The sequence below is a fragment of the Diplotaxodon limnothrissa genome, linkage group LG11 (genome assembly GCF_057381915.1).
Source record: "Diplotaxodon limnothrissa isolate DT_005_m linkage group LG11, D_limnothrissa_male_GT1.1, whole genome shotgun sequence".
Classification (NCBI taxonomy): domain Eukaryota; kingdom Metazoa; phylum Chordata; class Actinopteri; order Cichliformes; family Cichlidae; genus Diplotaxodon; species Diplotaxodon limnothrissa.
This window is the reverse complement of record NC_140606.1, coordinates 39,960,005-39,986,494: the sequence shown is the minus strand read 5'-3', so window position 1 is coordinate 39,986,494 and position 26,490 is coordinate 39,960,005. Positions and strand designations below refer to the sequence as shown.

The window sequence follows — 26,490 nt, the reverse complement described above, 5'->3', positions numbered from 1 at the left end:
GCTGCAGGAAGAATGGACTGCCATACACGTTATGGGTCTGTGAGCGAGGAGGGAGAAAAAGGGGAGTGGAAAGGTACGAGTTGTCATTGAGGAAAAACGGGAGCTGGAAGCATGTAAATATAATAATAACCACTGCAGCCAAGAAGAGAGCCTGACGAGCCCAGTTGTAAGTAAGCTATTAAGACTCGACTGTACACCGTGTTCGTGTTTTCCTCCGAAACATTAAGCAGCCTTTCAACGCCTCTCTCTGTCTCTCGCAAGAAAAGTGACCCACACAACAAAGTAAAGCTATTTTTCGGCTACGAGCCGACAGGGACCCCGCCGTATTAGTCAGAGGTCCCTTTACTACAGTTCGGAGTCGCGGACCTTCAGTAATAGTAATAAATCACACAGCAATAGTACATTCACGTTGTTGTAAAAAGCATGATAATATATTAAGTAATCCAAAGTATTCAGCATACGTTACTGTCATTGAGTAACGTAACGGAATACGTTACAGAATACATTTTGGGGCATGTATTCTGTATTCTGTAATGGAATACATTTTAAAAGTAACCTTCCCAACACTGCTCGTGATGCATTTGACTTTTCATTTTATCTGCAAGCATTTAATCATTTATTTTAGCTGAATATTGTTGCTGAACATTTTCTGAACTTTCTGTCCTTAAAGGCCATTTTTTCCTTTACTTGTGTAGCTCTGCAATAACTTGCACTAAAGGTGTTTGAATAACAATAAAGTTTGATTATTGATCACAATTTATTCAGAGCTTTGAGGGAAAAGTGTCTCTGAGTGACTTGTTATGAAAGCGTCCTCCTGCATTGTCATTGTCACTCAGACTCTGAACCCGCTGGTCGGTTTGGTTTAGTTTCAGCAGCTCGTCAAGCCAACAGCAGGTAAACCTGATAAGATAAAAGTCACATGGCGCTCTGCTGATTTGTGCAGAGTCACCGTCAGGCACAACATAAAGTTGTTTTCTGAGAGTTATAGAGACGGACTCAGAGGTAGAGATTCTAGTTTTATTAATGAGGAACATTATCTAAAGTCTGTACAGCAGCACCAAAACATCATCAGCTTCACGAGGAGTCATAATCAGACGGACACTTCCTGGCCACAAGATCCAGACTAGCCAATCGGCTTCCAGGACTCCATTGTTCATCAGAAGAGAACCAGCATTCGCCTTGCGTTTTTCGCTTTAGGGTTGACGTGATCGCCTGAGTGGGATTACTGCGACCACCCATGATCATACCCAAACTCCACTCATGCTCTGAACACGGGTGGAGTTTTTGGTATGATATGATGCCATCGAGGCGGAGGTCCACCTCTGCTCACTTTAATGACTGAACCGTTTGATCACATTAGAAAACACGCTCACTTTCTGCACGCGGTGATGAATCTGCACCTCCACACGATGTTTTCACCTGCGGTCGTTTTTTGTGACCGTTTCGGTTTGTTAGCACATTTCCGTGTCAGTTTTCCCGGAGGATCACATTGGCCGAACGAGTCGACCTGGACGCAGGAACTTCTGGAGAGGTTTTTAACTATTTATGAAACAGACCTAACTATGAGAGCAGATGGAGATGGATCCTGATTGGCTGGTCTGGAAACAAATCTTACTGTAAATACAAAAACATAATATGAGCGGTGACTCGGCCACTCCACGATCCCTTTCTGTGTAAAACTCCAACATGTCTGTCAGAAAAGCACCTTCAAGGTTCATTTATTACCAAAAATAACAAACGAAGCAAAAATGTTCCCATCTGTCCGCATGGTTCACACGAACGGGGTGCAGTTCCCCTGTCGTCGACTAGATGGTGCTCGAATAAAAGAAACTGAGAACGCAACGATCAAGGAGCCGTTTCCACCGTTGTACCCCGGTTCGCCCCCAAACCCCCAGTGCCTGTAACGTTAGCACACAGCTGCAGTTGCTTACAGTCGATACCTTGACAGGTGTGCCCTCACCAACAGAAGGTTCCGCCCCCAGACCGTCCCCCTGTAGTGTTAAGAGATGGTGCAAAGTCAAGCTTGTGGACCTCCACCTAGTTCAGCTTTCCTCCTTCCTGCTGCCCTCTTCGCCGTTGGCCTCGGCCCGGCTCTTCACTGTTATCTTCCACTCGTCCCCAACCTCCTCGCCAATCACTATCCTGGTCTCTCTTCTCTCCTTGCTCACCTCCTTCCTATCCTCTTCTGTCTCCTTGCCCTCTTCTTCACTGTCCTCCTCAATTGTTTTAACCTCCTGTTTCTCCTCACTGTTCTTCCCGTCTTCCTCCTCATCTTCCACCATCTCCTCCTCTGTCCTACCTTTCTCCTTAGCTTCCTTCCCTTCCTCCTCCATCTGCTCTCTTTGTTCTGACTCCTTCCTCGTCTCTTCCCTGTCCTCTTTCTCTTTCTTCTCTTCATCTTTTTTGTCCTCCTGATTCTCTTCTGATGTCTCTTCTTTCACAGCTTGTTCCTCCTCCTCTGAGTCCTCTTCATCCTCCAGTTCCAGCAGATCTGGAGACTCTGTCTCTGAAGCTTCAGCACCAAGCAGGATCTCAGTCAGCATTGTCAGTAGCTCGGACTGAATCCCGCCTCTTTTATCAGCTGTTGTTCTGTTGTCCAATTCCACGTTCTCCTCTTTGGGCCCCACCAGGAGACCCGTCAGGTCAAACGACTTCTTCCAAAGCTGTGGGACTTTATTCAGGTGTGTCAGAGCCTCGACCAACCAGTCAAATAACACCTGACCCACATTTGCTTGGAGGGACTGGGGTGATGTCTCCTTGATCTCCACTGGATTCCTGGCAGTGAACTCTGACCAGCGTGACAGCAGGAAGCGCTGCAGCACCGGCTTCATGCAGATCTCCAGCGGCTGCAGACAGAAGGAGCACCCACTAGGGATGACCACTGGCAGAGTCCCTGAGCTGCTGATGGAGGTGAGGAAATGATCACCCAGGTGCTCCCGATGCCGGTCCAGGACCAGCATTGACTTACTATGCTGAGCCGGGCCGGTGCGCAGCCACACCTTATTAATCCAGAGGTCCAACGCTTCCTCGACCGACAGCCCTTCTGGAATAGCCTCCAGCAAAATGAACTCTGGCAGGTCTCTTTCATTGAGCTTCCTGTTTCCCAGCACCAGAGCAGGTAGCATGGTGCCGTCAGCCAGCACCGTCAGGTACACGGTGAGCAGAGGCAAAGACCCTGTGAATTCCAAGGCCTCTGAGCGGCGAGACTTCTCCTGAACCAATCTCAAGTCCACAAAGATGCAAAGCTCATCCATCGCGGCAACGGTGCTCTTTGTCAGCTTGTGGGCCTGGATGATCTTCTGGGTAAACTCCTTGAAGGTCTTTACTTTGGCTTCCAGAAAACGCGGCAGGATGCGATCCAGTGTCGCAGCCCTGCCAGAACTCTGCACACCAAGTCGGTGCTCCAGCATGAAGTTCACCGCCCAGTCGTAAGAGATGCGGAAGGAGACACTAAAACCTCCTTTCTTCTTGAGGGTGGAAGCTTTGTGGAAGAGGTTGCTCTCTGTGATAGAAAGCTGCTGTTCACGCATGGATAGCACCCAGGCCACCATACGATCCGCACCATTGGTTTGGACCTTCTGCTCCTGCTCTTTTTCCTTTAGACGCTTCCGGGCCTCTTTCAGCCAGGATCGGATAAGCGGAGCCTCTGTTGCAAAGACGCGAGAGGCCTGGCGGAGTCCATCACAGAGAGCAAACAGGGCAATCCTCAGCTGACGGGCGGTCAGGAAATCCTCACGCTCTTTAGAGGCAGGTGCAATGGCCGGTGGTTGGGCATGGCCGTTTGCTGTTGATGGCATATGGAACTCTGGATCTTTGATAAAGTCTTCCTTAACCTCTTCAGTTTCTTCAGCGTCATCCAGGTCGTCCAGTCTCTCATCATCAGAAAAGTCCAGGTCCTCCACAGGGCCCATCGTCTCGTCCACGCTGTCCAAAACCTCATCCACCTCAATCGCTCCACTGCAGCAAAGACAAACTTTTATTAGTAGTTCACATCAAATAATCAAACATTTAACTGTGTGGATCAACACATACCTTATTCTGTCTTTGAGAAACCCAACTTTGATTGATCCTGTAAAAAACAAAAACAGCTCTTTGAAATTCAGAGCAATAAAACAGCTCCTTTCAGAGTTACCGAGTGAAATACTGACCTTTGTTTAGAGACGACAAGCCGTGATATTCCCAGAAGCAGCTTGGCTGTTTGCACAGGTTGGCTTTGCAGACGATGCAGCCATACACGCTCTCGTGGCGGATGTTCTTCAAGTTGCAGTTCTTGCACCTCTTGGACACATTACTGATCTTCGTCATCCTGTGCCTTTGTTTGACTGGCTCCTCTGCAACCTCGTTCCTTGTCACGCGCGACGTTGCAATCTCCATTGTCTCGAAGTATTTCTGGGCACACTTGGCGAGCTGATTGCCCAAGCGCTTGCGGAAATTTACCTGAGTAAAAAGACCATCCTGTACCCAGGCGGGAGGGTTCTCTTTGCGGCTCTCACGCAGCACAATGAAGGCGTTGACGATGCTCAGGTTGATCAGGAACCAGAAAAGGCTGCGCCAATGACGGTCCTGAGGGACCCCTCCCAGCGGGTTGCACGCCAGCAGCTGCTTGCAGATGTCGACACCCCGCATGTTCTCCTGCAACAAGCGGAAGGCCATGGGGCGGTCAATGGGGTCCAGTCCACCTACCTTGGTTTGAGACCTTCTCCAAACAGTATCTGGCTCATTTGGAGTTGCATTTGTTGATAGACACCCCATTTCCTTGGTATCCCTCCAGCGAGTGGCTAGCAGGGGGCCAAACTGTCTTTGTAGGAAGTCCCCTGGTTTCTCTAGCTCGCCCTCCTCCCACAGCTCCCTGGGTAGGATGGAGCTGGGAGGAGGGAAGGAGCTGGAGGCATAAATGCCCTGATCCAGAAGCTTCTGCATAAGTGGAACAGACGTGAGCGAGTTAGCAAGGTAGAGCTGGTGGTGTTTTCCCTCCAGACCGTTCACCAGTTCCGGCACTACGGTGAAGCCTGGATCCTGACCCGACTTAACCCCCATCTGTATGAAGAGACGGTGGCAGTAACCAGACTTTGAGTCACAGAGCAGCCAGACCTGAGGTTGAGTCTTCGGGTTCCCTTTGGTTTGGCTGCTGCCCTCTTCCAGGCTGGGCAGCAGCGCCCTGTCGATGGTTAGGCAGCAGTTTGGCCGGTAGGCATTCCACATGGCTTTGCTCAGGATTTCCAGCATCGGCCTGAAGATGTGTATCGAATCGCTGGGATTGCTGGTGCCACGGTACTCGTCTGTGGTGAAGCTGCCCATGCGGATGTTAGTGGCGATCTGCTTGAAGCGTTTAAAGCTCATTGCTCGATAGAAAGTGTAGCTGTTGTCATAGTGACTCCAGGACCAGTAGTGCGACGGGTCGGGAAGGTTTTGGATGCCCATCAGAATAACCAGGCCGATGAAACCTTTGATCTCGTGGGTGGTGACAGGAATCCAGTCAAGGCAGGTGTTGCTGAGGAAACGGCAAGTTTTGGCGTGGGCATTGGTCTCATTGGTGATCAGCTCAATGAGTGCTGCCGGGAAGACCAGGCTGAAGTAGTCGATGGCGTCGCTGCTCTTGGACAGGAAGTGGTGAGGGCCGCTGTTCTGCGTGAAGGGGCAGATGGAAGAGTAGGCATCATTAACCCCTGCTGGTTGTTTCCAACCATCTGCTGACTTCCAGGAGGGGTCAGGAAAGTCCTTGTTCTGATCTAGATCCCTTCCTTTTGAAGATTGTGGCTCCTCACTGTGGCAGAACTGGATGTCCGGTTCAACATAGGCTGGAACAAAACACAAAAAGAGGCTGGATCAACTCTACATTTCAGCAACTTAACAATCTGATTCTTTGGAATTAACCTAGCCACACCGACCTGACACAGGTTCGGAGACGTCCTGTCTTTAAAAGAGAAGTCTGAAATCTAGAGCTAATAAAACTCTCATCACATTTAAGTGACATCTTTATACCATTGTACGTGCGTCAGCAGGTTGGCCGAGACGCCGCCATCACTAAAAAAAAAAAAAAAATTCAGCTAGCATCTATATCACAATCCTGACATCAGCATGACCTAGGCTATTTCTGAGTATGCACACTTGTGTATACTTGATAGCTGACAGGGTGATTGAGGCTCACTAGAGTCGGCAAGAACAGCGAACTCCTCGCACATTGTTTTCAAAGCCCCCCGCTGACTTTTGCTGCTCAGGTTAAACATGATGCCGGGGCGATCGTGGCTCAAGAGTTGGGAGTTCGCCTTGTAATCGGAAGGTTGCCGGTTCGAGCCCCAGCTCAGACAGTCTCGGTGGTTGTGTCCTTGGGCGAGACACTTCACCCGTTGCCTACTGGTGGTGGTCAGAGGGCCCGGTGGCGCCAGTGTCCGGCAGCCTCGCCTCTGTCAGTGCGCCCCAGGGTGGCTGTGGCTACAATGTAGCTGCCATCACCAGTGTGTGAATGTGTGTGTGAATGGATGTGTAAAGCACTATACAAATACAGGCCATTTCCCCAAATGATATATAAGTTACTTAGATAAATGTTAATGTTAGTTTCATTTCAATGTTGTATTTGTTCCTGAGTAAATCGGTTTGGCTGAGATTAAAGTTCAGCTTCATAACTGCACCGTTTTATTTAAATTTAAAGCCTTACTCTGAGAGCTGTCAGTATGAATTTCACCCGTCATATCCCCTGATGTAAAATGTGCTGTTCTTATTTAAACAGCTGACTCTGAATTAAATCTAATATTAAAAAGATTTTAATTCAGGAGGAAACATTTTCACCGGGAACAAAAGCAGTGTGTTAATACGTGGAGATCCTGAAGGATCCGACAATGATCAGATTATATTTGAAATATTTGTTCAGTTCTCTTCCGAATTACTGCAGCTGTCGGCTGTAAGCTTTGAGTGATTACTAAAATTTTCTAACATCTCTCCTGTTTCTACTAAGAGAGATGAAGCGTGTGTTTCTGTCATGTAGTGATTGTGTTTAACTGTATGAAGGTTATGAGACATGAAACCGATCATATGTAAAAGCAAATTTTGCCAAATTGCTTATCTGGAGCTGTGATGTCATCACCTACACTGTTGTTCCAATTGTAGAACGATCGCGCTGCGTTATCGGGAAGACCGCCAGATTCCCGTGTGAACTTATGAAATATGGACTAGCAAGAACGTGAGTGCAGACTTGCGTACTTGAGTGTTGAGAAACAGCACTAATCTCTGCCTGTTCTGCTGCTCACTGCTGAAAAACACTTAATCACAGCAAGATTATTCCCTGATAACTGCAACTGCATGCTTCCTCTGTGAACCAGTTTAACATTAGAGTCTCCACAGCTGCTACAGAGTAGAACCTGGATCAAACAGTTAAACGCTTTGGAGTAAATTAAGTGAAATCTTATTTTAATTAAAAAACATTTAAAAGGTTAAACATACACGTGCATCAAGAAAACATGCATGAATGGGAGCAGCAGCTCCGTGTTGTTCAGGAAGTCAGAGGCAGAGTGGGGAGAGTGGGGAGAGTGGGGACGTTTAATCAACCGGAGGAGCAGAAACCATCTACCAACCAAGGAATCAAAAATCCAGGCTTTGTATTTCCCAGCTGAATCACTTCTCATAACTTCCTGAAACGGAGAAAAATCCAGATGTTCTGGCTCCGCTGTGCAGACAAAAGCCTGTACACTATTCTTCATACAGGAGAAGCTGCGAGGCCGAGGTTAGTTTGTTCACTCCAAAACTTTCACCCTGACGTGACTGACGTTTAGAGCAGAATGCAAAGAACGGGACTGGAGCCTTCAGACTGAGCGACACAGCTGAGGCTCCAGGAAGTGCCCAAGTAAACATTTACAGCTCAGGCAGCCGAGAGCCAGAGGACAGATCTTTAACACTGCTTCAAGGTTGGATGAGTGGACAAGCCTGGAATTTTCCATGTTGCATCTACAAACTTTAAACAGCGATTGTTAGGCTGAGTAAACCTCGACCCCTCCCCTGTTGTTCCCCCGGTTGCAGAGACTGGAAACCTTCCAGTTCTTTGCCGTCACAGCGATGGATCAATTCCAGGCTCCCCACCAGGAAAAGTGTGATTTAAGAGGAAAACAGAGAGACCTCTGTGAACGCCAAGAACCCGTCGACCTTTCAGCTTCAGAGACGTCAGCTGATTTCCCCCCGAACAGCAGTTTCATCAGCTCCACTTTATCCTCATCGGGGTGTTTGTGCTACTCTGCAGCAGCTGTGGAGACGCTAACGTTGCACCATGAAGAAACCTCTGCTTGACACTTTATTAGCTACACAAGTGTACATGCACACACTACATGGTGTGTGGCTGTTGTGTGGATGTTATGTACATGTGTACACATTGTGTGCGTGCTGTACCCACTGAGCTGCCCTTTGTTTTAAACGAGCAGCTGAACGCAGCCTGTTTGGGTGTAGCAGCGATTGTTGCTGTAGATTGTGTTGTTATGGGTGTAGTTGTGGTGGTGCGGTCTTACTCCTGATCCTGCAGGTGGTGCTGTGATGCTCCGAGTTCATCAGCAGGTGATTGGCCATCAGGTCAGCTGTCTGAGAACTGAACTCACACCTGAAGCACTGCAGGTGGAACGGGCTGAGCGGTGAGGAAGAGAAGAAGAAAATGAGGAGGCGGAGCTTCATCGGCAGCACGAAGACCAACCTGATCAGATCAATGAGGTTCTCACCATGGAGGAGGCAGCCTGTGCAGGGGGACGGCTTTGTCTTTGGAGCGCGGGACGTGGTGGCTGCAGATAAACGATCGAGCATCCATAAATCCAGATTACTGCACGCACTACTGCTAAATAGGGCCGCCACAAGCGATTACTTTGATAGTCGACTAGTCACCGATTATTTTTGCGATTAGTCGACTAATCAGATCATCATCCATTGGACGTAAAACTACAGCTTATTGCACCAGCAGCATCTGCTCTTATATAACTATCATTAGCTTACAGCTTTAAGTGTTTAAGGTGCTAACTAACAATAAAGACAAGATGATCGTTTATTAAATTTTAATGAAATTTGCAGATTGTTTCGGTGAAGTTTAATAAACTCCTTGCTATCTAAAATATAACAGGACACCGGAGTAAATTCTGGAGCATCTCACACTTCTGATGATCAGCTGTCTGCTTGACGTTTATTCAGCTGTGTAAAAACTATAACTTTAATCTCAGCCAAACCGATTTACTCAGGAACAAATAAAACACTAAAAAAAGCCAAACAATAACATTTTAAGTTATCTAAGTGACTCATATATCATGTTTAACCTGAGTAGCGAAAGACGGCGGTGGGTTTGAAAACGATTAGCCGGGAGTCCGGTGTTCTCACAGCTCTAGTTAGCCTAGCCCCCGGCTAGCTATCGAGCTAATGGGTAACAGACGTCTCCGAAAACGTCGGAGCGCTTTTGAAAATATGTGGTGTCTTGATAAACTGAGCAGATATTTGAGGTTTACACAGCTACATTCTCGCCTGAAAATATGTTAAACGTTTATTTTGTGACCCAGAAAGAATAATAAGAGTAATATTAAAACTAACTAGCTGCCGCCATTGTTGGAAACTGAGCTGGGCTGCGCTATGAATTCTGGGACACAGCTGCTTCTTCTTCTTCTTCGGGGTTTAACGGTAGCTGACATCCTTGTACATGCAGTGCTGCCATCTTCTGTTTCAGTCCGTTATTACACTCTTAAATCCTGCTACTTATTCCTGCGTCTTTTGTGATCTTACAAAGCTTCAAACGACGCGTCGACTATTAAATCAGTCGTCGACGATTTTGATAGTCGACGTAATCGTGACTAGTCGACTAATCGTGGCAGCCCTACTGCTAAAGAATACTCCTGCAGTACTCGGATTACTTACTTGATCATGTGAGCAGCATAGGCCCGGGAGCAGCAGCTGCTGTAGGGGCACAGCAGGCAGTGGACGTGAGTCGGATAGTGGGCGGAGAAATCGGAGGCGTCGGTCCCGCACTCCAAACACACCAACCTGTCGTCATCACCTGACCTCCTGCAGGAGGAGCGGAGAGACACACCTGAATCATGTGACATCAACAACACAAGAGGAGGGGCCCAAAATCGACGTCACCTGTCACCGTCAGCCTCACCTGTTGCCATGGATTCGACGGCTGCCCAGCTTCTTGGTCGGGGACCGCGGTAATTTTGATGCTGTGGGGTTCTTCTGGATCAGAGACCTCTGTGGCTCCATCTTGATCTTGATTGGCTGGATGAGGGAGGCGGGGTTCTGGAGGAGGCGGCTTCCTCCTGATGTCACCGAGGGCCTTATCTTGCCATAGGTCCTGATGGTCACCTGAAGACACATGGACCAGTAATGCCACCTGTCTGGAGCAAGACATTTAAATCAAGACGAAGGCACTGACCTTTGACCCCGGCGGCAGGCCCTCCAGCTGAGGCGGGCGGCGGAAGCTGCGGTGGTTTTCCAGTTTGTGCTGCATCTTGTCTTTGAGGAAAACAAACTGCAGACGACACCTGTTACAGTGGAAGGCCTGGTTTATCTGGGAACAGAGAATTTCAAATTAAAAGACCCATCCACTTCCACTGCAGGAAGTCTACACCTGGTGTTTGTTCGTCTACACCTGGTGCGTGTGCTTACCTGGTGTTTGAGCAGGTGCTGCCGGTAGCTGACGGGATTTCTGGTCACTTTCAGACAGAAAATACAGAGCAGGAAGCACGAGTCTCTGTGGAAGCTGGAGAAGTGCTGAAGGACGTCCGAGTAGAAGGACGAGCGATACGAACACACCTGCGAGGTCGTAACACCTGAGGTAAGGATCAGACCTGACCTAGGACGGCCCGTAGGTGGGAAGGGGCGGGTCAGTGGTCACTCACCTGGCAAACGTAAGGCATCTCACCCGGTTTGTGGTTGGACTTCATGTGGTTTAAGAAGAGTGGCTCGCTTTCAAACGCCCACTCACAGATACGACACATACCTGAGAGACAGACAGGTGACAGGTGAGCCCTGAGCCAACGCAGCTCGTCACACATGCAAAAACACAGGCAAGCACTCCGTGTGTGGGTCTTACAGGAGGAGAGGGTGGGGCCGTGCACCTGGTCCTCGTGGCTCTGCAGCTGAGCGTCAGACGAGAACTGACGGTAACAGAACCTGCAGCACTTCCTGTCATCATCGCCGCCGCCATTAATCAGCTCTGAGTGCTGGAGCATGTGCTGCATCAACCTGCACACACACACATTAAACATACAGAGCACCGCATCTGTATCCCGCGTGTGCTCAGGTGCTCACCTCAGGTTATTCTCTGACAGGTGAGAGCAGATCTGGCAGGTGAAGGTGGAGGTTTTGATTCCCAGTGGGAGGGGCTTCCTCAGACTCAGATCACCTTCAAATGTGCCATAATAAAACTCCTCCACGCTCATCACCACACGGGTGGAGTCAGCCGAGTTTGTGCTGACAGTCGAAGGGGCGGAGCGAGCGGCTGTGGGAGCAGGTGACACACACACAAAGGTAAGACGTAACAAATCTGAGCACACACAAGCACTGACAGGTTATTGGTGTACCGCTGCTGATGGGAGTGGCTCTGGTGACGCCATTGGCTGAACCTAAGGGGAGGGCGGGGGACCCAGCCACCTTCAGTGTATTGGCTCCGCCCACTTGGGTCACGTGGAGGTTAACTGAAAAACATGAAACTGGTCAGTTTGAGTCGTCCTAAAAGAAGCTCCTCCCACTCTAGGTGTCACGCTCACCGGGTGCTGGTGTGCTGGTGCGAATCGTCAGCGTGGCGGGCAGCTGCATGGCAGTGAAGGTCGAGCCGGGCTGGGTGGGACCTCCTGAGGGGGCGGGGCCTGACCTTACCGGCGACACGCCCACACTGGGCCGAACCAGCTGACCCAGCGACGGGGCTGTGGACAGGAAACGGCTGATTAGCGATCGGCTGACATCGATCACGGATTTCGTCACCAATTAGATCGACCTACACCGGATGAGCGTGAGCGGCTGCACCGTCTGACCCGGCTGCAGGTTCAGAACCAGAGGAGCGCCGGGGTTCACCACCGTCTGCACCGGGAAACCCTGTACATCCAAACACACGACATCACCATGACACAACGTGGAGACTCAACAGCTTATCTCAGATGTAGTCCCGCCCCCAAATCTGCCCCTGCTTCCTGCTCCTCTCAGACTGGACATCGTCACCGTCTAGAATCTATTCCATTCGATTTGAATCTGGGAAATTTTGCCTATAGAAAGGAAGCTGACACTCGCAAGACTTTATCAAAGGTGTGAGCATCACAGCGAGGCCTTTGTGTCAAAGTAGCTGAAGATAAAACAGAAAAACATGAAGGTGGTTTTTCTGTTCTGGGATTTTATAAAAATAGTCTGCAGTACTTCTGCTTGTGGGGATAGGTTAATTGGATAATCCAAATTGCCATTAGGTGTAAATGTGCGAGTGAATGTGAGTGCGAATGGTTGTCTACGTCTATGTGTGTTCGCCCTGCGACAGACTGGCGACCTGTCCAGGGTGTACTCCGCCTCACGCCCTATGACAGCTGGGATAGGCTCCAGCGCCACACGCAACCCTGAAAAGGATAAACGGAAGCGAATGGATGGATGGATATTCTGCAGTACATCAAAAACGAAAGAAAACCATTAAAACCCTTTGACTGCCTCACCAAGATAAATACAATGAAAAAATTATTTGTTCATATTTTCTATTCCTTTAGGTCAATAATGATCACAATCAAAAAAAAAAAAAAAATTTATACACACCTTATAGTTTTTTAAATATTACCCTCTACCAAACGGTTGAGATGTCTCTCTATAGTACAACTACATAAAGTTCTACAGACATAACTAGTAGAAAAAAGTAAAGGTTATACTCATTTTGCAAAACAATAACTACCCAATTTTGTGTTTGACCCACTTTATTGTGGTAGTAAAACATCAAACATTGTTGGATTCCATTTCAACAGTGGGCGTCATAATAACAAACCACAAAATGTATAAAACACAAAAATATTGTAAATTTGATCAAAACTTGATCTGCAATTACCGAAAATTCATAAACATACAAATTCACTTTTGACCTGTTGTTAACATAAACTTTTCACTGTAGTGTTGGAACAGCACTAACATTTTTTTTTTATTTTCCAGAAAATTCTGGTGGTATATTATATACCATTGCCATTTTGCACTGAAAAATTTGAGAACACACTGAAACAGTTCTGGCTCTTTTCTTTTGCCGTTCATGCAACTTCACCAATACCCCTTGATGATTAGATCTTCTGGTGGTACACTGCAAAGCATTCCTGACTGGCATTCAAGCACAAGAAAACATTGCATTTTTGGCATTTCCATCTTGAGACGCCCTTTGGACAGTAATTGCATCGGCCTCGCTTGTCACAGTGAAGTGGCCAATGCCCAAAGCAGTCATATCGCACATCTGGCTGTGGTTGTGAGGGTCTTGGGGTGTATCGTTTCTTTGGTGGTGGTGGAGAGCTGGATGATGGTTGGCCAACTTTGGATGCTGGCTTGTTGACTTGTTTCAAGCTATGCGCAACTGCCAGGCGGAATCTTTTGAGTGTGATTGGTTTCTGGTTTAGTTGTCCACATTCCCTCTTGTAGACCAGCCAGGAATTTGCAATGGACAGATCAAGCATGTAACCAAAGAGTGGCAGGTACCATCTTGTAGACTTGGCTGGGGTCTTGTACAGGTGTACCAGCATGTCAGAGAGATCTATCCCTCCCATATGCTCATTGTATGCAGGGATGAGTGATGGGCATGGGATCATAACTTTCGCCTTGGACTCTTTGCTCCAGTGTTTGACAGTTGAAAGTGGCATGATCCCAGAAGCATTACTTAGCAGGTTCACACATTTGTTGTCAAACCATTTAACTGCGATCACACCTTCAGCAGACCTGTAGTCAAAAGCTCCACGCCCTCTCTTCATCAGCTCTTTGTCTGTCATCAAAGTGGCTCCACCTGTGCGATTTGGTCGAACAGTGCCAATGCACTTGACACCCAATGAGGTGTCTAGGTGCTGGACCAGCTTAAAACTGGTAAAATAGTTGTCACAGAACACAACAGAAAGCCTTGGCTGTGTTATGGTTTGGCAAAGTGTTGTCACCACTTTGGCTCCCAAAGGTAACATCTGCTCCTCTTCACTGAGGGTAACGTTGAAGAATGTGGAAGGTCCCTGACCAGGTCATGAATGATGCCAGATGAACTTGCTCGGCAAAACACCTTAAAGCCCCATTCGTCTGGCTTGTTGGCAATATATTGACGGAGATTGCCAGCCCTTGTGCCTTTATATGCTACCATGACCTCATCTACGCTGTGCTTATTTGTTGATGGTATCTGGAGGCATTGCTCACGAAGCATATCAAAGAGAGGTCTGATTTTTTTAAATCGGTCTTGACTCTCATTGCACTGCTGATTATCACTGAAATGAATGAACCGGCGAAAAAGCTGGAATCTCTTCTTTGGCATGATATCTGCTATCACACTGAAACGTGACTCATGGTGCCAGTAATCCTCTAGCGATGGAAAGTTGAAAACACCCATGAATAGGAGGATTGCCAGAAAATCTTCAATTTCCTTAGGGCTAGTCTTGATTGTGTCCCCCAACTCTTGAGCAGAATACAGATTGGTATGATAGGCAATATGATCAATCATTTCATCAGTGAAGAGCATTTTGAAGTACTGGAATGGGGACTGTAGGGCGTCAGGCGTTTCGAAACTTGCATCTGGAACTTGAAATTCTTCAATGTCCTCATGCTTCCAGATTCTTCTTGTGTCTTTTTTTGGGACTAAAGAGGAAGATGGGTCTAATGTATCCTCTGCTTCATCCAAGGGAACTGTTTTTAGGATAGGTTTCCCTTTTTTGCTCATTTTACGCAAAAGTTTATTAGATCTACTTGTTGAAGGAGCATCTTCATCCAGGGAAACATCAAAGCAGCTTTCATCACTATCATCTGCAAAATTGGGTTGAAAATCTGGATCCTCTATTGGGTCATCATCACTCAGTTCACCATCGGAGTCCTGAGAATTTTCAGGTACAAGGGCCAGGTAGGTGCGTTGTCTTGCTCCATAAAAGGATTTGCAATCCATCTAATAAACATAAAAAAAAATACAATTGTAGAAATATAGTTGGTTTGATTTCCATGTGTCATTTAAAACTGTACTCTAAAAAAATAATCACAGAAAGTGAGTCATATTTACATGTATAGATCATTAAATTATTTATATTCAATAGTAAATAGTCAATTTCATATGTTAAAACAGCAGTTCTAAACATTAGCTAAGTTTTACTACTCTTACCATCAATTGACAAATCAACCATTTGGTTGAGCATGTTTTTAAAAAAATATTACGGATTTATTACAGCTATTTTCTGGTATCAAATGACATAATCATGTTCAGTAAAGACTCTGACATGTTTATACTGTAGAAAAATGTACTTACCTTTAAAGTTTTTAGCCAAAACAGTCCATGTGTCCAGAGTGATTTTTTGCTTTCTGATTTCTTGGTTGGAGGGTGGCAGATGAGGCCTGCCATATCCTGACACAGTGCCATCTAGTGTTTTTTTTAGGATAACATAACTCAACCAAGTGGTAGAGATGGCTCAATAAGGTTGAGTTAAGCTAAGTACTCCAGTTCATTATATATAGTCTCTCAAAATATGCTAAACCAAATGTTTGAGCAGGCAGTCAAAGTTAATCAACACATGAACATTACCTCTGAAGTTACAGCGGTTTTATTACAGACACAGCGTTTTGCATAATTTAAAAAAAGTTTAAATTTGTGCAGAAGCCTGTTGAACGGCAGAAATTAGGTTTTCTTTTTGTGTGCGTGACAAACAAACAAGATTTTAGACGGGACACACACACACACACACACACACACACACACACACACACACAGACAGAGAGAGAGAGAGTAGTTTACGTCTTTGTGCAGAACCTGAGATTCTGGCGTTTCAGGCAAAATAAATTTATACTTAAAAATCCTTTCAGGATTTTAATGAATCGATTTTACGTTATCCAAGCTAGAATCAATTTTAATCAATAAATCGATTATCAAAACCCAGCCCTAACCAAAATCCTAAAGTGAACTTCCTGTTTTATGTCACCAGAGTCGCACTGAACCAGGAGAGAGTTTACTCAGCTGAGCAAGAGGATTTCCTCACAGACCGCTTTTCACAGCGCCCCCTGCTGGGCATGAGAAAGAATGCAGGTTTAAAATGCTGCACCCACGTTTTACATCAGGGTGGGGATCTCCAAGGGCCGGTGTCCTGTGGGTTTTAGATCTCAACCTGGGCCAACACACCTGAACTAAATGATTAGTACAGGTGTGTTGAGGAGGTAATGTAGCCATTTAAATCAGCCGTGTATGCTCGAGGACACGTCCACAACCTGCAGGACACCGGCCCTCGACCAGCCGAGGGAGTGGCTTAGTGACCAAAACAAAATAACCAAGATTATGATTTAAAATAATCGTGAGCAAAACACTAAATCACTGTTCCGACAGCCTGACTGCCTGCAGCGGTTTAAAGGGTGGAGCCTAAACTCTGGATTATTGTTCATGGTTTTAATTTATTACGCTAGAGTACACATGTATGTTTCACGTTATGTTACTCGTTATTCTCACGTTTTACTCATTTCACAGAGGAGCGTTCGGCCTGGCTGACCTGCTGAAGCACAGGGTGCGTTTGATTTCCATACCTGTGTAGTGGTGAGCAGGATGGGCTGGCTGCTGCCGGTGCCGGCGGCCGCTGGAAGTAGGAACGTTCCACCCGCTGTCTGAGTCAGGATGAGTGGTGGAGCTTGAGCCATCAGGCGTGGGGCCGTGGAGGCAACAGGGAGGCGCGGGGCAGAGGAGGAGGCGGTAACGACAGAGGAAGGAGGTATCACAGAGGAAGAGGAGACGACCTGGGCAGGTGATGAAGCTGAAGAAGAGAGAAAGGTTAGCAGAAGGACTCGGTGAAAGCTTTTACGGAGGGACGCGGAAGCACAGACTGCTCCTCCACATCCAGGAACACCTTCAGCTCACAGCACCGCGTCTCTGCTGCTTCAGGCTGTTCCAGGATCAGCTTCAGACATCGTCACGTTTGGTTCTCCAACAAAGCTGCTGAAGCTCTGCCTGTCCCAGAGAAGAGGTCTGCTGCTTTTACCTTTGACCTGCTGACCCTTTGCTGCCACTTTCCTCCACACTGTGTTAGCTCTGCTGCTCTGACACACGAACATCAGACAGAGAGCGCCACACTCAACACCTGAACCTGACGACACCTGTAAACTCAGCTTTATTCATCTCGTGCTAGATCACACAGTCAACAGTCATGCTGTGAGAGTCTACAGTAACACAACTGATCTAAGCATCCAAGTGAAGACGCCGTCTGGGGCTCCTGTTGTGTCATCGGCTATTCAAAGAAACACCGAACACATACCTGTTGCAGCAGGTGTGATGGGTGGGGGGGTCCTTGGAGGTGGAGTCTCAGAGACTGGGAGTGGAGATGGAGAATCCTCCACTACATGGAGAGAGAGAGAGAGAGAGAGAGTCTGGTTCTAGGGTTTGACTCAGGTCCAGAGTGTCCAGAACTGGTTTTAGAGTTTGGACCTGGTTCTGAGACTCACCTGGCTCTCCATAGTTGTCCATGAAGTCCATGTCATCTTCCTCCACACTGTCATCCACCTGTTGCCATGGCTCCAGCTCCTCCTCCTCACACTCCATAAACAACTCTGTATCCATGTTGCTATGGAAACCACCAGAGAAACCATCATTGTAACCACGATAAAAGAAAAATCTGACCAGCAGCATTTCCACTACGTCACATGACATTGGTACACTGGTACTGCACACCTGCAGCTTAGAGTTATATTTAACCTGAGAGCCAGGTGAGCAGGTGATCTTTTCACAGGTAACTTTAGCTGTAAATACTCGAGTGCGTTTAGTTTCAGAGAACACCTGTGAGCCCAAAGACCAATGAGAGAAAGGCGGAGTCGTCTCTCAGCATTACCACAGTGACATTAAACCAAAAACTACAAACAGACATGTCCTTCAGGGACAAATCAGCTGAAAGACTCTGTGGTGCGTCCACAGCCTGAGGACGGGTCCATCAGGTTTGATCAGCATCACAGACGCTGATGTTTGTGTCAGTGAACCTCACAGCTGCGCAGTTCAGTCCCGGTTTGAACAGAAGTCGGTAGATTTAAAACATTTATGATTTAAATGAGGACACCTGTGCAGTCCAGTCAAACACCTGCGTTTGCCGAACACGCTGATCAGGATGACCTGACCCCGCTGATCACGCGCACAATCACGGCAGCGGCGTTAGTGTGGACAGACTTCCGGTCACTGTGACGTTTCGATGCCTTCTGTTGCTGCCGTTTGTGCTCTGTCTCTTTGTCACGGCCCTTATTTTAAATAAAGTAGTGGTGTGATTAACAAAGGCTGGCCTTCATTCGCTCAGCTGACGGTGAAGTTAAACAACAGCAGCTCTGCACAAACTCTGACGTCGGTAAATCTTTTTAAATAAAGTTGGGTTCAATCAGCTGTAGTTGCAGGTGTAATGGCAGCTGCCGCCACAGGGGGCGCTCAGCCCGCTCTCCGGGTTTTTGTTCCTTTCAACCCGGCTGAGACGCGCCTGTCGGCGGGGACCCGAACCTACAGGCCGAGCGGGCCCAGCTGAGCCGAGCCGGGTCACCGGGCTCTCGGTCAGGACCAGAGCTCAGCACGCAGCGCGCACCCCGTCTGCACCGCCCCGCCGGGGGCAGCTCGTCGCTGCACGCCGAGCGCCTTCCGAAAGCTTCAGCGGGGCCTGCGTGTGACGCCGGGACAAGCCGTGCCGGGCCGGGCCGGGCTTACCTGAAACTGGAGCGGCACCGCAGAGCTCGGACGGGTTCGCACGGCTCTTCTCGAGGCGCGCTCCGGTTCGACAGTCAGGGGGCGGGCCTTCCGCCCGCTGCCGTTTTACAACTGCGGATTGGTCCGCACAGACACGTCACTTCCTGTTCAGGTGGCCCTGCAGCTCATTGGTCAGTGGAATCTTTGTGGAGGAGCTGAACCGAGTCGCGGCCGTCAGGATAGAGGCGAGCAGACCGGATTACCGGGCCGGGGGACAGCGGGCTCCGCGGCCGGTCAGCGGGGAGCGGGGGGAGCGACGGGCGCCAGGACCGCCGCCACGCTTGGGCCAGGGCGCCATCTTCTTTTTGTTTTGTTTGGATGGGGCGTGACCAATGTCCGTGACGTCACGAGCTGAAAAAGCGCGTCGTAAAATAAAAACGAGTTTATTTTTTCAGGTGTTTGTGCTTCAGAAAAAAGTACCTCACACAGGTGAGGCTCACCTTTCAGCCAGGTCTCAACACAGTGGCACGCGCACTGAACTTCCTGTGACACGCTGTGATGTCATAATGAACCAGAAGTTTTCCAGAGTGTCTCCGCACAAATCACGTAAATCTAAAATGTATATTTTCTGAATCATTTTCAGCTTAGAGCAAAGAGAAGGTTTCATAAAATAACTAGCCCTGGCAGCATAACGTGCCGTTTTTGTCCCCGTGTTTCTGAAGCACACACCCACAGAGTGCTGATGTGGATCTGCAGACCTTTAAATTAGACTTTGGTTAGTAGAGTTTACTGACAGAGCAGATGAAACTCGAGCTGCGAGCAGGACTGTTATATGTATTATGTAGTGATTTTATTCTGATTTTATTTCATTTTATTGTTTACCAAAGAGCAGAGCGTCATCGAAGTCAACGTTATTGTCAAAAACTACATGTACAGATCACACACAGGAACCTGCAGGGCTCCCGTGGCCCTCAGCGTTACACTAAACAACATGAAAGTCTTATACACACAAGTGTCCAACACAATGCGAGTGTTTGTGGGCACTGTGGGTCAGAGGGCAGACGTGGGTGCAGGTCTGGTCGACAGGTTCAGCATCCTGACGGCCTGATGGATGAAGCTGTCTCTCAGTCTGCTGGTTTTGGCCCCGAGGTTCTTCAGTCTCCTTCCTGATGGCAGCAAACTGAAGAAGCTGTTGGACGGATGGGTGGAGTCACCTGTGACGCAGAGAGCTTTTTGGGTGAGGCGGGTGCAGTAGATGTCCTGGAGAGAGGGAAGAGAAGCACCCACGATCCTCTCTCTGCTCTCACTGCTCGCTGTAGCTGTTTCCTGCAGGCCCAGTGCAGCAGCCGTACCACACGGTGATGCAGCTGGTGAGGATGCCTCTGTAGAAGGTGCTCATCGTGGGGGTCGAGGCTCTCGCTTTCCTCAGTTTGAGCAGGAAGTAGAGTCACTGTTGGGCTTTACTGACCATGATGCTGTGTTCTTTGACCAGGAGAGAACTTCTGAGATGTGCACACCCAGGAACTTGGTGCTGCTTACTCTCTCCACAGCAGCACCACTGATGGTCAGTGGGGTGTGCAGGGTGTGAGTTCTCCTGGTCTATGATGATCTCTTTGGTCTTCTCCACGTTCAGGGACTCAGCCAGATGTTTAACTTCACTCCTGTCGTAGGTCTCATGGTTGTTGCTGATGTGACCTACCACAGTTGTGTAGTCTGCAAACTTGAGGAAGCAGTTGTGTGATGGTGTGCAGTCGTGGGTCAGCAGAGTGAAGAGCACATCCTCGGGGAGCCCCCGTGTCCTGCTGCTGGAGGTGCCGACCGACTGTCATCACTAACAGTTTCTTCTTCCTGCCCATGGCAGAGATTGGTGGTTTGTGGAACTGATTCCAGAGCAGCTCTGTGCTGGATAATCTCCTCTAATCTGTTAATCCTCCTTCTTCCGTCTAGTTTAGCTCCCTCTCAGTCTGTTCTGACCTGCAGGAATGAAAGCTGCACATTCTGGGGGCTTCCTGGTGCTGCCGTGGCCCGGTGGCGGCGGCAGCTCAGACCCGGCCCAGGGAGAGGAAAGTCAGGGCTGCCTGATGCTGAGATCTGGAGCTCTGCTGGGAGTCACGCTGATCTGTAAGATTTAACTTCTCATTAATTCAAACAGTGTTACATTACAGCCCAAATAATGTCTCAGTTAATAATACAGACTGAGAGCCACTGACCTGCATGAGGACAAATACATTCTTGTTGTTCTGCATTCGGGGTCCAGATCCACAGCTGGAGCCGCTGCTGCTGCTGTGAGCTTACATGCAGAGTCAGTTTTGATGCAGGCAGGTTAATGTCAGCGTTCCTCGAAGAGTTCATGAAGAAATACAAATGCTGAGTTTCTCACAGAAATAACAGATCCAGGCCTCGCCCCACTGCTGCCGTACTGACAGAGAGTGTGTGTGTGTGTCTGCAGGCGTGGCGGTGTTGAGGAAGTGGATCGCAGGTGGAGTTTGTCGCTGTTCGGTTCGTCTGGATGGGAGAACAGTTGTGATCACTGGAGCAAACGCTGGCATCGGCAAAGAGACGAGCAGAGATCTGGCACGCCGAGGTCAGCCCGGTTTGATCCCGTCTTACTGCCCGAACACTCGAGTGTCTCCTACAAGAAAGGACGAAGCTTTAGAAGCTGCTGACAGGGAAACACTACAGTCCCATGTTGTGGGCGTGTTATTGTAATCTGAGAAACACCTGTGATCCAGCCAAACATTCCCACGCCATAACACTGCCTCCACCCTTTTCTCTCCATCCTCCTGATACAGCTTCATCTCAGTTTCACATGTCCAAAGACGGTTTTCAGAAAGCGCTTGTTTTAAAGTCTGATCGATACCCAAGGTCTGCACCTTGTTGTATCTCCATCCATGAAAGCATCGCAGTGATCGTCCTGCACAGCGTTTCAGGCCTTTTAGACGCTGTGAAGTTGTTTTTCTTACCATGGAAATAATTCTGTAATCTTCCACTTCAGTGTTTTCTGTGGTCGTTAAGGTTCTTGGTGCTGCTGAGCTGTTTGGTGCATTGATTATTTTAAACACTGATCCACTGATTTGATTGGCTGTTCTTTAGTGAACGTGGTGCTCAGCTGTGGAAATCTTTCTTCGTTTCACTCAAATGTGATTGAAAGTCATTCGACATCTGTAACAGTTCAAAGCATTTCTAGAAGGTCATGAAAGAAGACGAGATGTGCGCGAGGGCGACTAATCCTGGCTCAGCAGCCGAGGCCTGGGCGCGTCCGAGTGCTGCCGCCATGTTTCCCACTCCAGGAACAGAAACTCTTCTTTCTGTTCTCGTGAAAGCTGAAGTCTGTACATGTTTCACCTCACCACTTACTTTAAAAAAGCAATTAGTTACTAATTACTGATCACTTACTTAGTTACCTTATTACTTAGTTGCTTTTCAAAAAATGAATACACAAGCTGAATATGAAATAAACTGAATCGACCTTTCAGTACATTTTGTCTTCATATCAATTTGAATCAAATGTAAAAATCTCTTTGTTGTTTTATGAGTTTTAACCTTTTAACTTTACGCATCAAGCAAAAATGAAATTATTTCAACTGCATGTTCCAGCATATAAAATAAAATCATGTTTTGTGTTTGCACAGCGGACGCTGATGTGTTTGTCACTTGTTACTGCATTAAGGAGCCCGGGTAGTGATGGCGTGCAGGGACCTGACCCGGGCAGAACGGGCGGCTGAGGAAATCCGCCGGTCGACAGGAAACGGTAACGTGGTGATCAGACACCTGGACCTCGCTTCCACGTACTCCATTAGACAGTTTGCTAAAGACTTCCTGGACAGCGAAGAAAGGCTGGACATCCTCATCAACAATGCAGGTGAGCGCACCTGTGAACAGGTGAATGCCCGTTCGTCTTTTTGTCGTTCTGAGCATCCGTCTGTCTGCAGGAGTGATGATGTGTCCAAAACAGCTGACCGAGGACAACTTTGAGACACAGCTGGCGGTCAACCATCTGGGTCACTTCCTGCTCACCAATCTGCTGCTGCCGAAGCTGAAGAGCTCCTCCCCCAGCCGTGTGGTCAACGTGTCCTCCATTGCCCACCGTGGAGGTACCCCCAACCTCTTAAAAGATCTCAGTGCTGATGATGTTTGCGTTGTTTCTTTAACACCTCATGTGTTTCTTACAGGTCGTATTGACTTTGACGATCTGTTCTTCAGCCGGAGGCCGTACGGCGCTCTGGAGAGCTACAGACAGAGCAAACTGGCTAACATCCTGTTCTCCAGAGAGCTGGCCCGACGTCTCTCAGGTCCCCACAAACACTGAACGCCACAAACGCTCAGAGGTCCCCGTAAATATTCAAAAGCCTCAGAGGTCCCTACTGTAAAATGGTTTGACGGGAGGAAGGGTTATCTCGCCTCTCAGCGCTGTGATGTGATTGACCGCCGAGCTCCCAAAAGTACCTGTGAACCCGCCTCCTGACTCTGTCCTCACCTTTCCTGCAGGCTCTGGTGTGTCGTCGTTCTCTCTTCACCCAGGCGTGATCCGGACCGAGCTGGGTCGCCATGTGGAGGGTTGGTTCCCCCTGGTCGGGCTGCTGCTGAAGCTCCCATCCCTGCTGCTCATGAAGACTCCGTGGGAGGGCTGCCAAACCAGCCTGTACTGCGCTGTGACGCCGGGCCTGGAGGAGCTGTCTGGATGCTACTTCAGGTAGGAGGCAGGGGAGGGGCCGAAGAAACACCTGTGCCTCTTTCTGTTCCCTGAGCATCTCAAAGTGTTAAAGTCCGAGGAGCAGAATTCAGGTAAAACAAGAGTAGACGGCTCTGATAATAAATGTGGGCGTGTCTGAGCTGCTGAATGGTAAACAAATAAAACCGTTCTGAGATCAGAGTTTTCACTTCCTGTCATTTCTCTGTTTCCTTTCATGAGATTTCTCCTCTCTCAGCTTTAAGTAGTAAACACGTTCGAATAAATGGAATAACTTTTTAAAATGATGTTACTGAAGCCCTCTGCGTTTCTGCCTGCCAGCGACAGGGTGGACTACTTTGTTTCAGCTGCTGCTCGCTAGCTTGACTGTCAGCGTGCATCCGCAGGCTGTGAGAGGCTATCACACTGACACAGATACCTGCTAATCACTAACATCCAATTAAAACCCACAAATTTCACTCACCTAAACCAGAGCTCCGCCTTCTTGGACATTAACCTAACAGCGGCCATATTATTGGTCAGACGATGTCATTAAAAATGAGGCTCCGACAGCACAAACACAGAGCAGAGGTCCAGGTCGCGCCTGCAGGCAGCGAGCAGCTACAGCTGCCTGTGTCAGCATCCACTTGTCGGTCAAAGAGGCAACGATGCAAACTTTGAACCTGGACGTTAGAAGAGCTGCAGGTTTTGAACTTCGGGTTGATTGATGAACAAAGACACGTTCAAACATTGCAGAGCTTTTCTGGGGTTATTTCCATTTTAAACACATTAAACTGAGTCACTTGTTCATTGTTCATATCTGTGTTTGCAGCGACTGTGCAGAGAAAGAAACTGCTCCAGAGGGACAGGACGATGTGGTGGCAAGAAAACTGTGGGAGGTGAGCACACGTCTGGTCGGACTGAAGAACACCTGCTGACCTTTAACCTCTGACACACGAAGCAATGGAGCTGCAGACTGCGGACAAATGAGGACAGAAACAAACAGATTTACCTCTTGTAGAGACAAATGAAGCTCTGTGTTGTTGCCCCGTTTGAGTCCCAGATGTTCCAGCTGCTGATATTTGTCCTGTCCTCCAGAACCTGGACTCTCATGTGCAACATAAACCTCCATGTCCCCCGACTGTCCCCTCGCTGTCCCCTCACTGCTCCCTAAATATTTCCTGACTTTTCCTTCGTTTTTTCTCCATTGTATGTTTATTATTCCATCACGTATCTTCATGCTTTCCTCTTTTGATGCTTTCGCTGACTTCCTGTGTCCTCCTCTTTACTGGTTGCTGATGTGTGGAGTTCAGCTGTGTGGACGTGAAGCTTTGGGTGTTATTAAAGACAGTTTGACTGTTTCTATACTCTGTGTGTGTTTGATAGATTCAGTAATAATAAATCCAGAATGCTCTGTGGGTGGAGCTTGGCGAGCACCTTTCTTTCCAATAAATGAGGCCTCATTTCTTACGCGTGGTTCCAGCTCTTCTTGGTATCACAGGGTCAGAGTGCTCCAGAAGGGTTCATTTTTCAGCTTTGGGATTCTTGCAGTGACAGCATGGAGACACTTGCTCGGTAATAAGAAAATAATGAGATCCTACCGCCGGCTTTCACCCTTAAATATCCGTCTTACCTTCTCATCCATGTCGTGTTTTGGTGCATATGCTAAACTGGCCCTCCATGATTTCTTCTTCATGTTTCAGATCATCAAACAAAGCTAGCCTGTAAATACTTCCTCCTCAGAGCAGCATTCATGGTTCCCTCAGTTACAGCGAGTCGGACCACCACCACAGCTGCTGCTGCTGGGATGTTCTCTTTATGAAATCCTCTGTTAGTGTCGTGCTGATGTAACTGGACTCAAACTTTCCAGAGTTCAGCTTTGTCTCATCAGTCCACAGAATATTTCCTCAAAGCTTTACACTGCACTCGCTGACGCCTTCAGCAGCTGCCGGTCGAACCACAGCAGGGAAACTGAGCGGGCTGAAAAAAGCTGCCTTTAATAAACCCGAAGGTCTCTTATCAAGAGGTGCCTGTGGAGTCTGTTCCTTGTACCAGTGGGCCTTTCTGAGAGCTCTAATGGTCTTATTCTCTCATTGTAAAGCTGTCAGTGAACCATCACACAAGAGCAGGTGAGCAGGTGGCCATCGTAGTGCAGGAAGGCCTCAAAAAACCTTATTCTGAGGTCTCTTGGAACAGAAGCATCAGCAGGTTTAAACGTGACGCTAATGACGAGTGAATAATGAAGACGTGTTCAACATACAGTCCCAGCCAACCCCACGGGGCTCGTGGGTGATGAAGTCCCTGCAGTCAGGCTGGATGTGACATCTTTTTGAATATTTACAGCCTTTCCTGTTGAATAATTGATGACACAATCCTGAAAGGGGGGGGGGGCACTTCTACTTCCTGCTGAAATGGCGGCTCCAATAGTGGGGGGGGGGGCGAAGACTTCCTGCTGAGTAACGATGGATGATAAAGAAACTCACAGTGGACTGACTGTTATCTGAATCGCTTTTATTTTTAGTGAGTTCTTATCTTATTTTCAGTTTATTACTTTTATTGTTTGTTTATTTATAATAAAAATAAATTTGGAATTATAAGAAAGAAACTATTTTTAACCTTTGTTTATGTTTAACTTGCTATAAGATGGCTGACAGGCTCTGTGTCGCCCCCTGGTGTCATCCAAGTAAATGTACTTGTGCTGTGGAGCTGCACTTTCAGAAGGACGCGTGATACGTCATCGCATCCTTGCAGCTGTGCATGGTTTCTATAACACAAATAAGAAACTAAATCTTAAAAATAAATCCTGTGCAGTACAAAGTACAATCTTTTGATCCAGAATAAAGTCAAACAGTATCAGAAAGTAGCACAAGTACATTAAGCGTGTACTTAGTAGAGTAAATCTTTAAGTTGCTTGAAGACGTTTCACCTCTCATCCGAGAAGCTTCTTCAGTTCTAGGACTGAAGAACAGGGGCGATACAATCAGAGCTTTGGGGGTGCTGAGCACCCAGA

The 26,490-nt window shown here is 47.9% G+C and overlaps 2 protein-coding genes across 2 annotated transcripts; one reads left to right on the top strand and one right to left on the bottom strand.

The window, feature by feature from the left end:
- Window positions 1-2,042: 2,042 nt before the first annotated feature.
- pogzb (pogo transposable element derived with ZNF domain b) lies at window positions 2,043-18,948 on the bottom strand. The gene is made up of 19 exons (XM_085366757.1): window positions 18,833-18,948; window positions 17,602-17,720; window positions 17,415-17,495; window positions 16,693-16,916; window positions 11,949-12,042; window positions 11,718-11,873; window positions 11,532-11,645; window positions 11,260-11,449; window positions 11,042-11,193; window positions 10,848-10,948; window positions 10,615-10,761; window positions 10,382-10,516; window positions 10,109-10,311; window positions 9,865-10,011; window positions 8,694-8,753; window positions 8,490-8,602; window positions 4,149-5,798; window positions 4,033-4,069; window positions 2,043-3,957 (listed from the first exon to the last, which is right to left on the bottom strand). Exons 2-19 carry the CDS (start codon window positions 17,714-17,716, stop codon window positions 2,043-2,045), a joined length of 5,634 nt encoding a protein of 1,877 aa, XP_085222883.1. The 5' UTR covers window positions 17,717-17,720; window positions 18,833-18,948.
- A 1,763-nt stretch (window positions 18,949-20,711) lies between these two features.
- crdhl (cone RDH-like) lies at window positions 20,712-24,488 on the top strand. Its single transcript, XM_085366758.1, has 7 exons — window positions 20,712-20,932; window positions 21,261-21,395; window positions 22,482-22,673; window positions 22,744-22,905; window positions 22,984-23,103; window positions 23,300-23,504; window positions 24,313-24,488. Exons 1-7 carry the CDS (start codon window positions 20,794-20,796, stop codon window positions 24,416-24,418), a joined length of 1,059 nt encoding a protein of 352 aa, XP_085222884.1. The 5' UTR covers window positions 20,712-20,793; the 3' UTR covers window positions 24,419-24,488.
- Window positions 24,489-26,490: the final 2,002 nt, after the last annotated feature.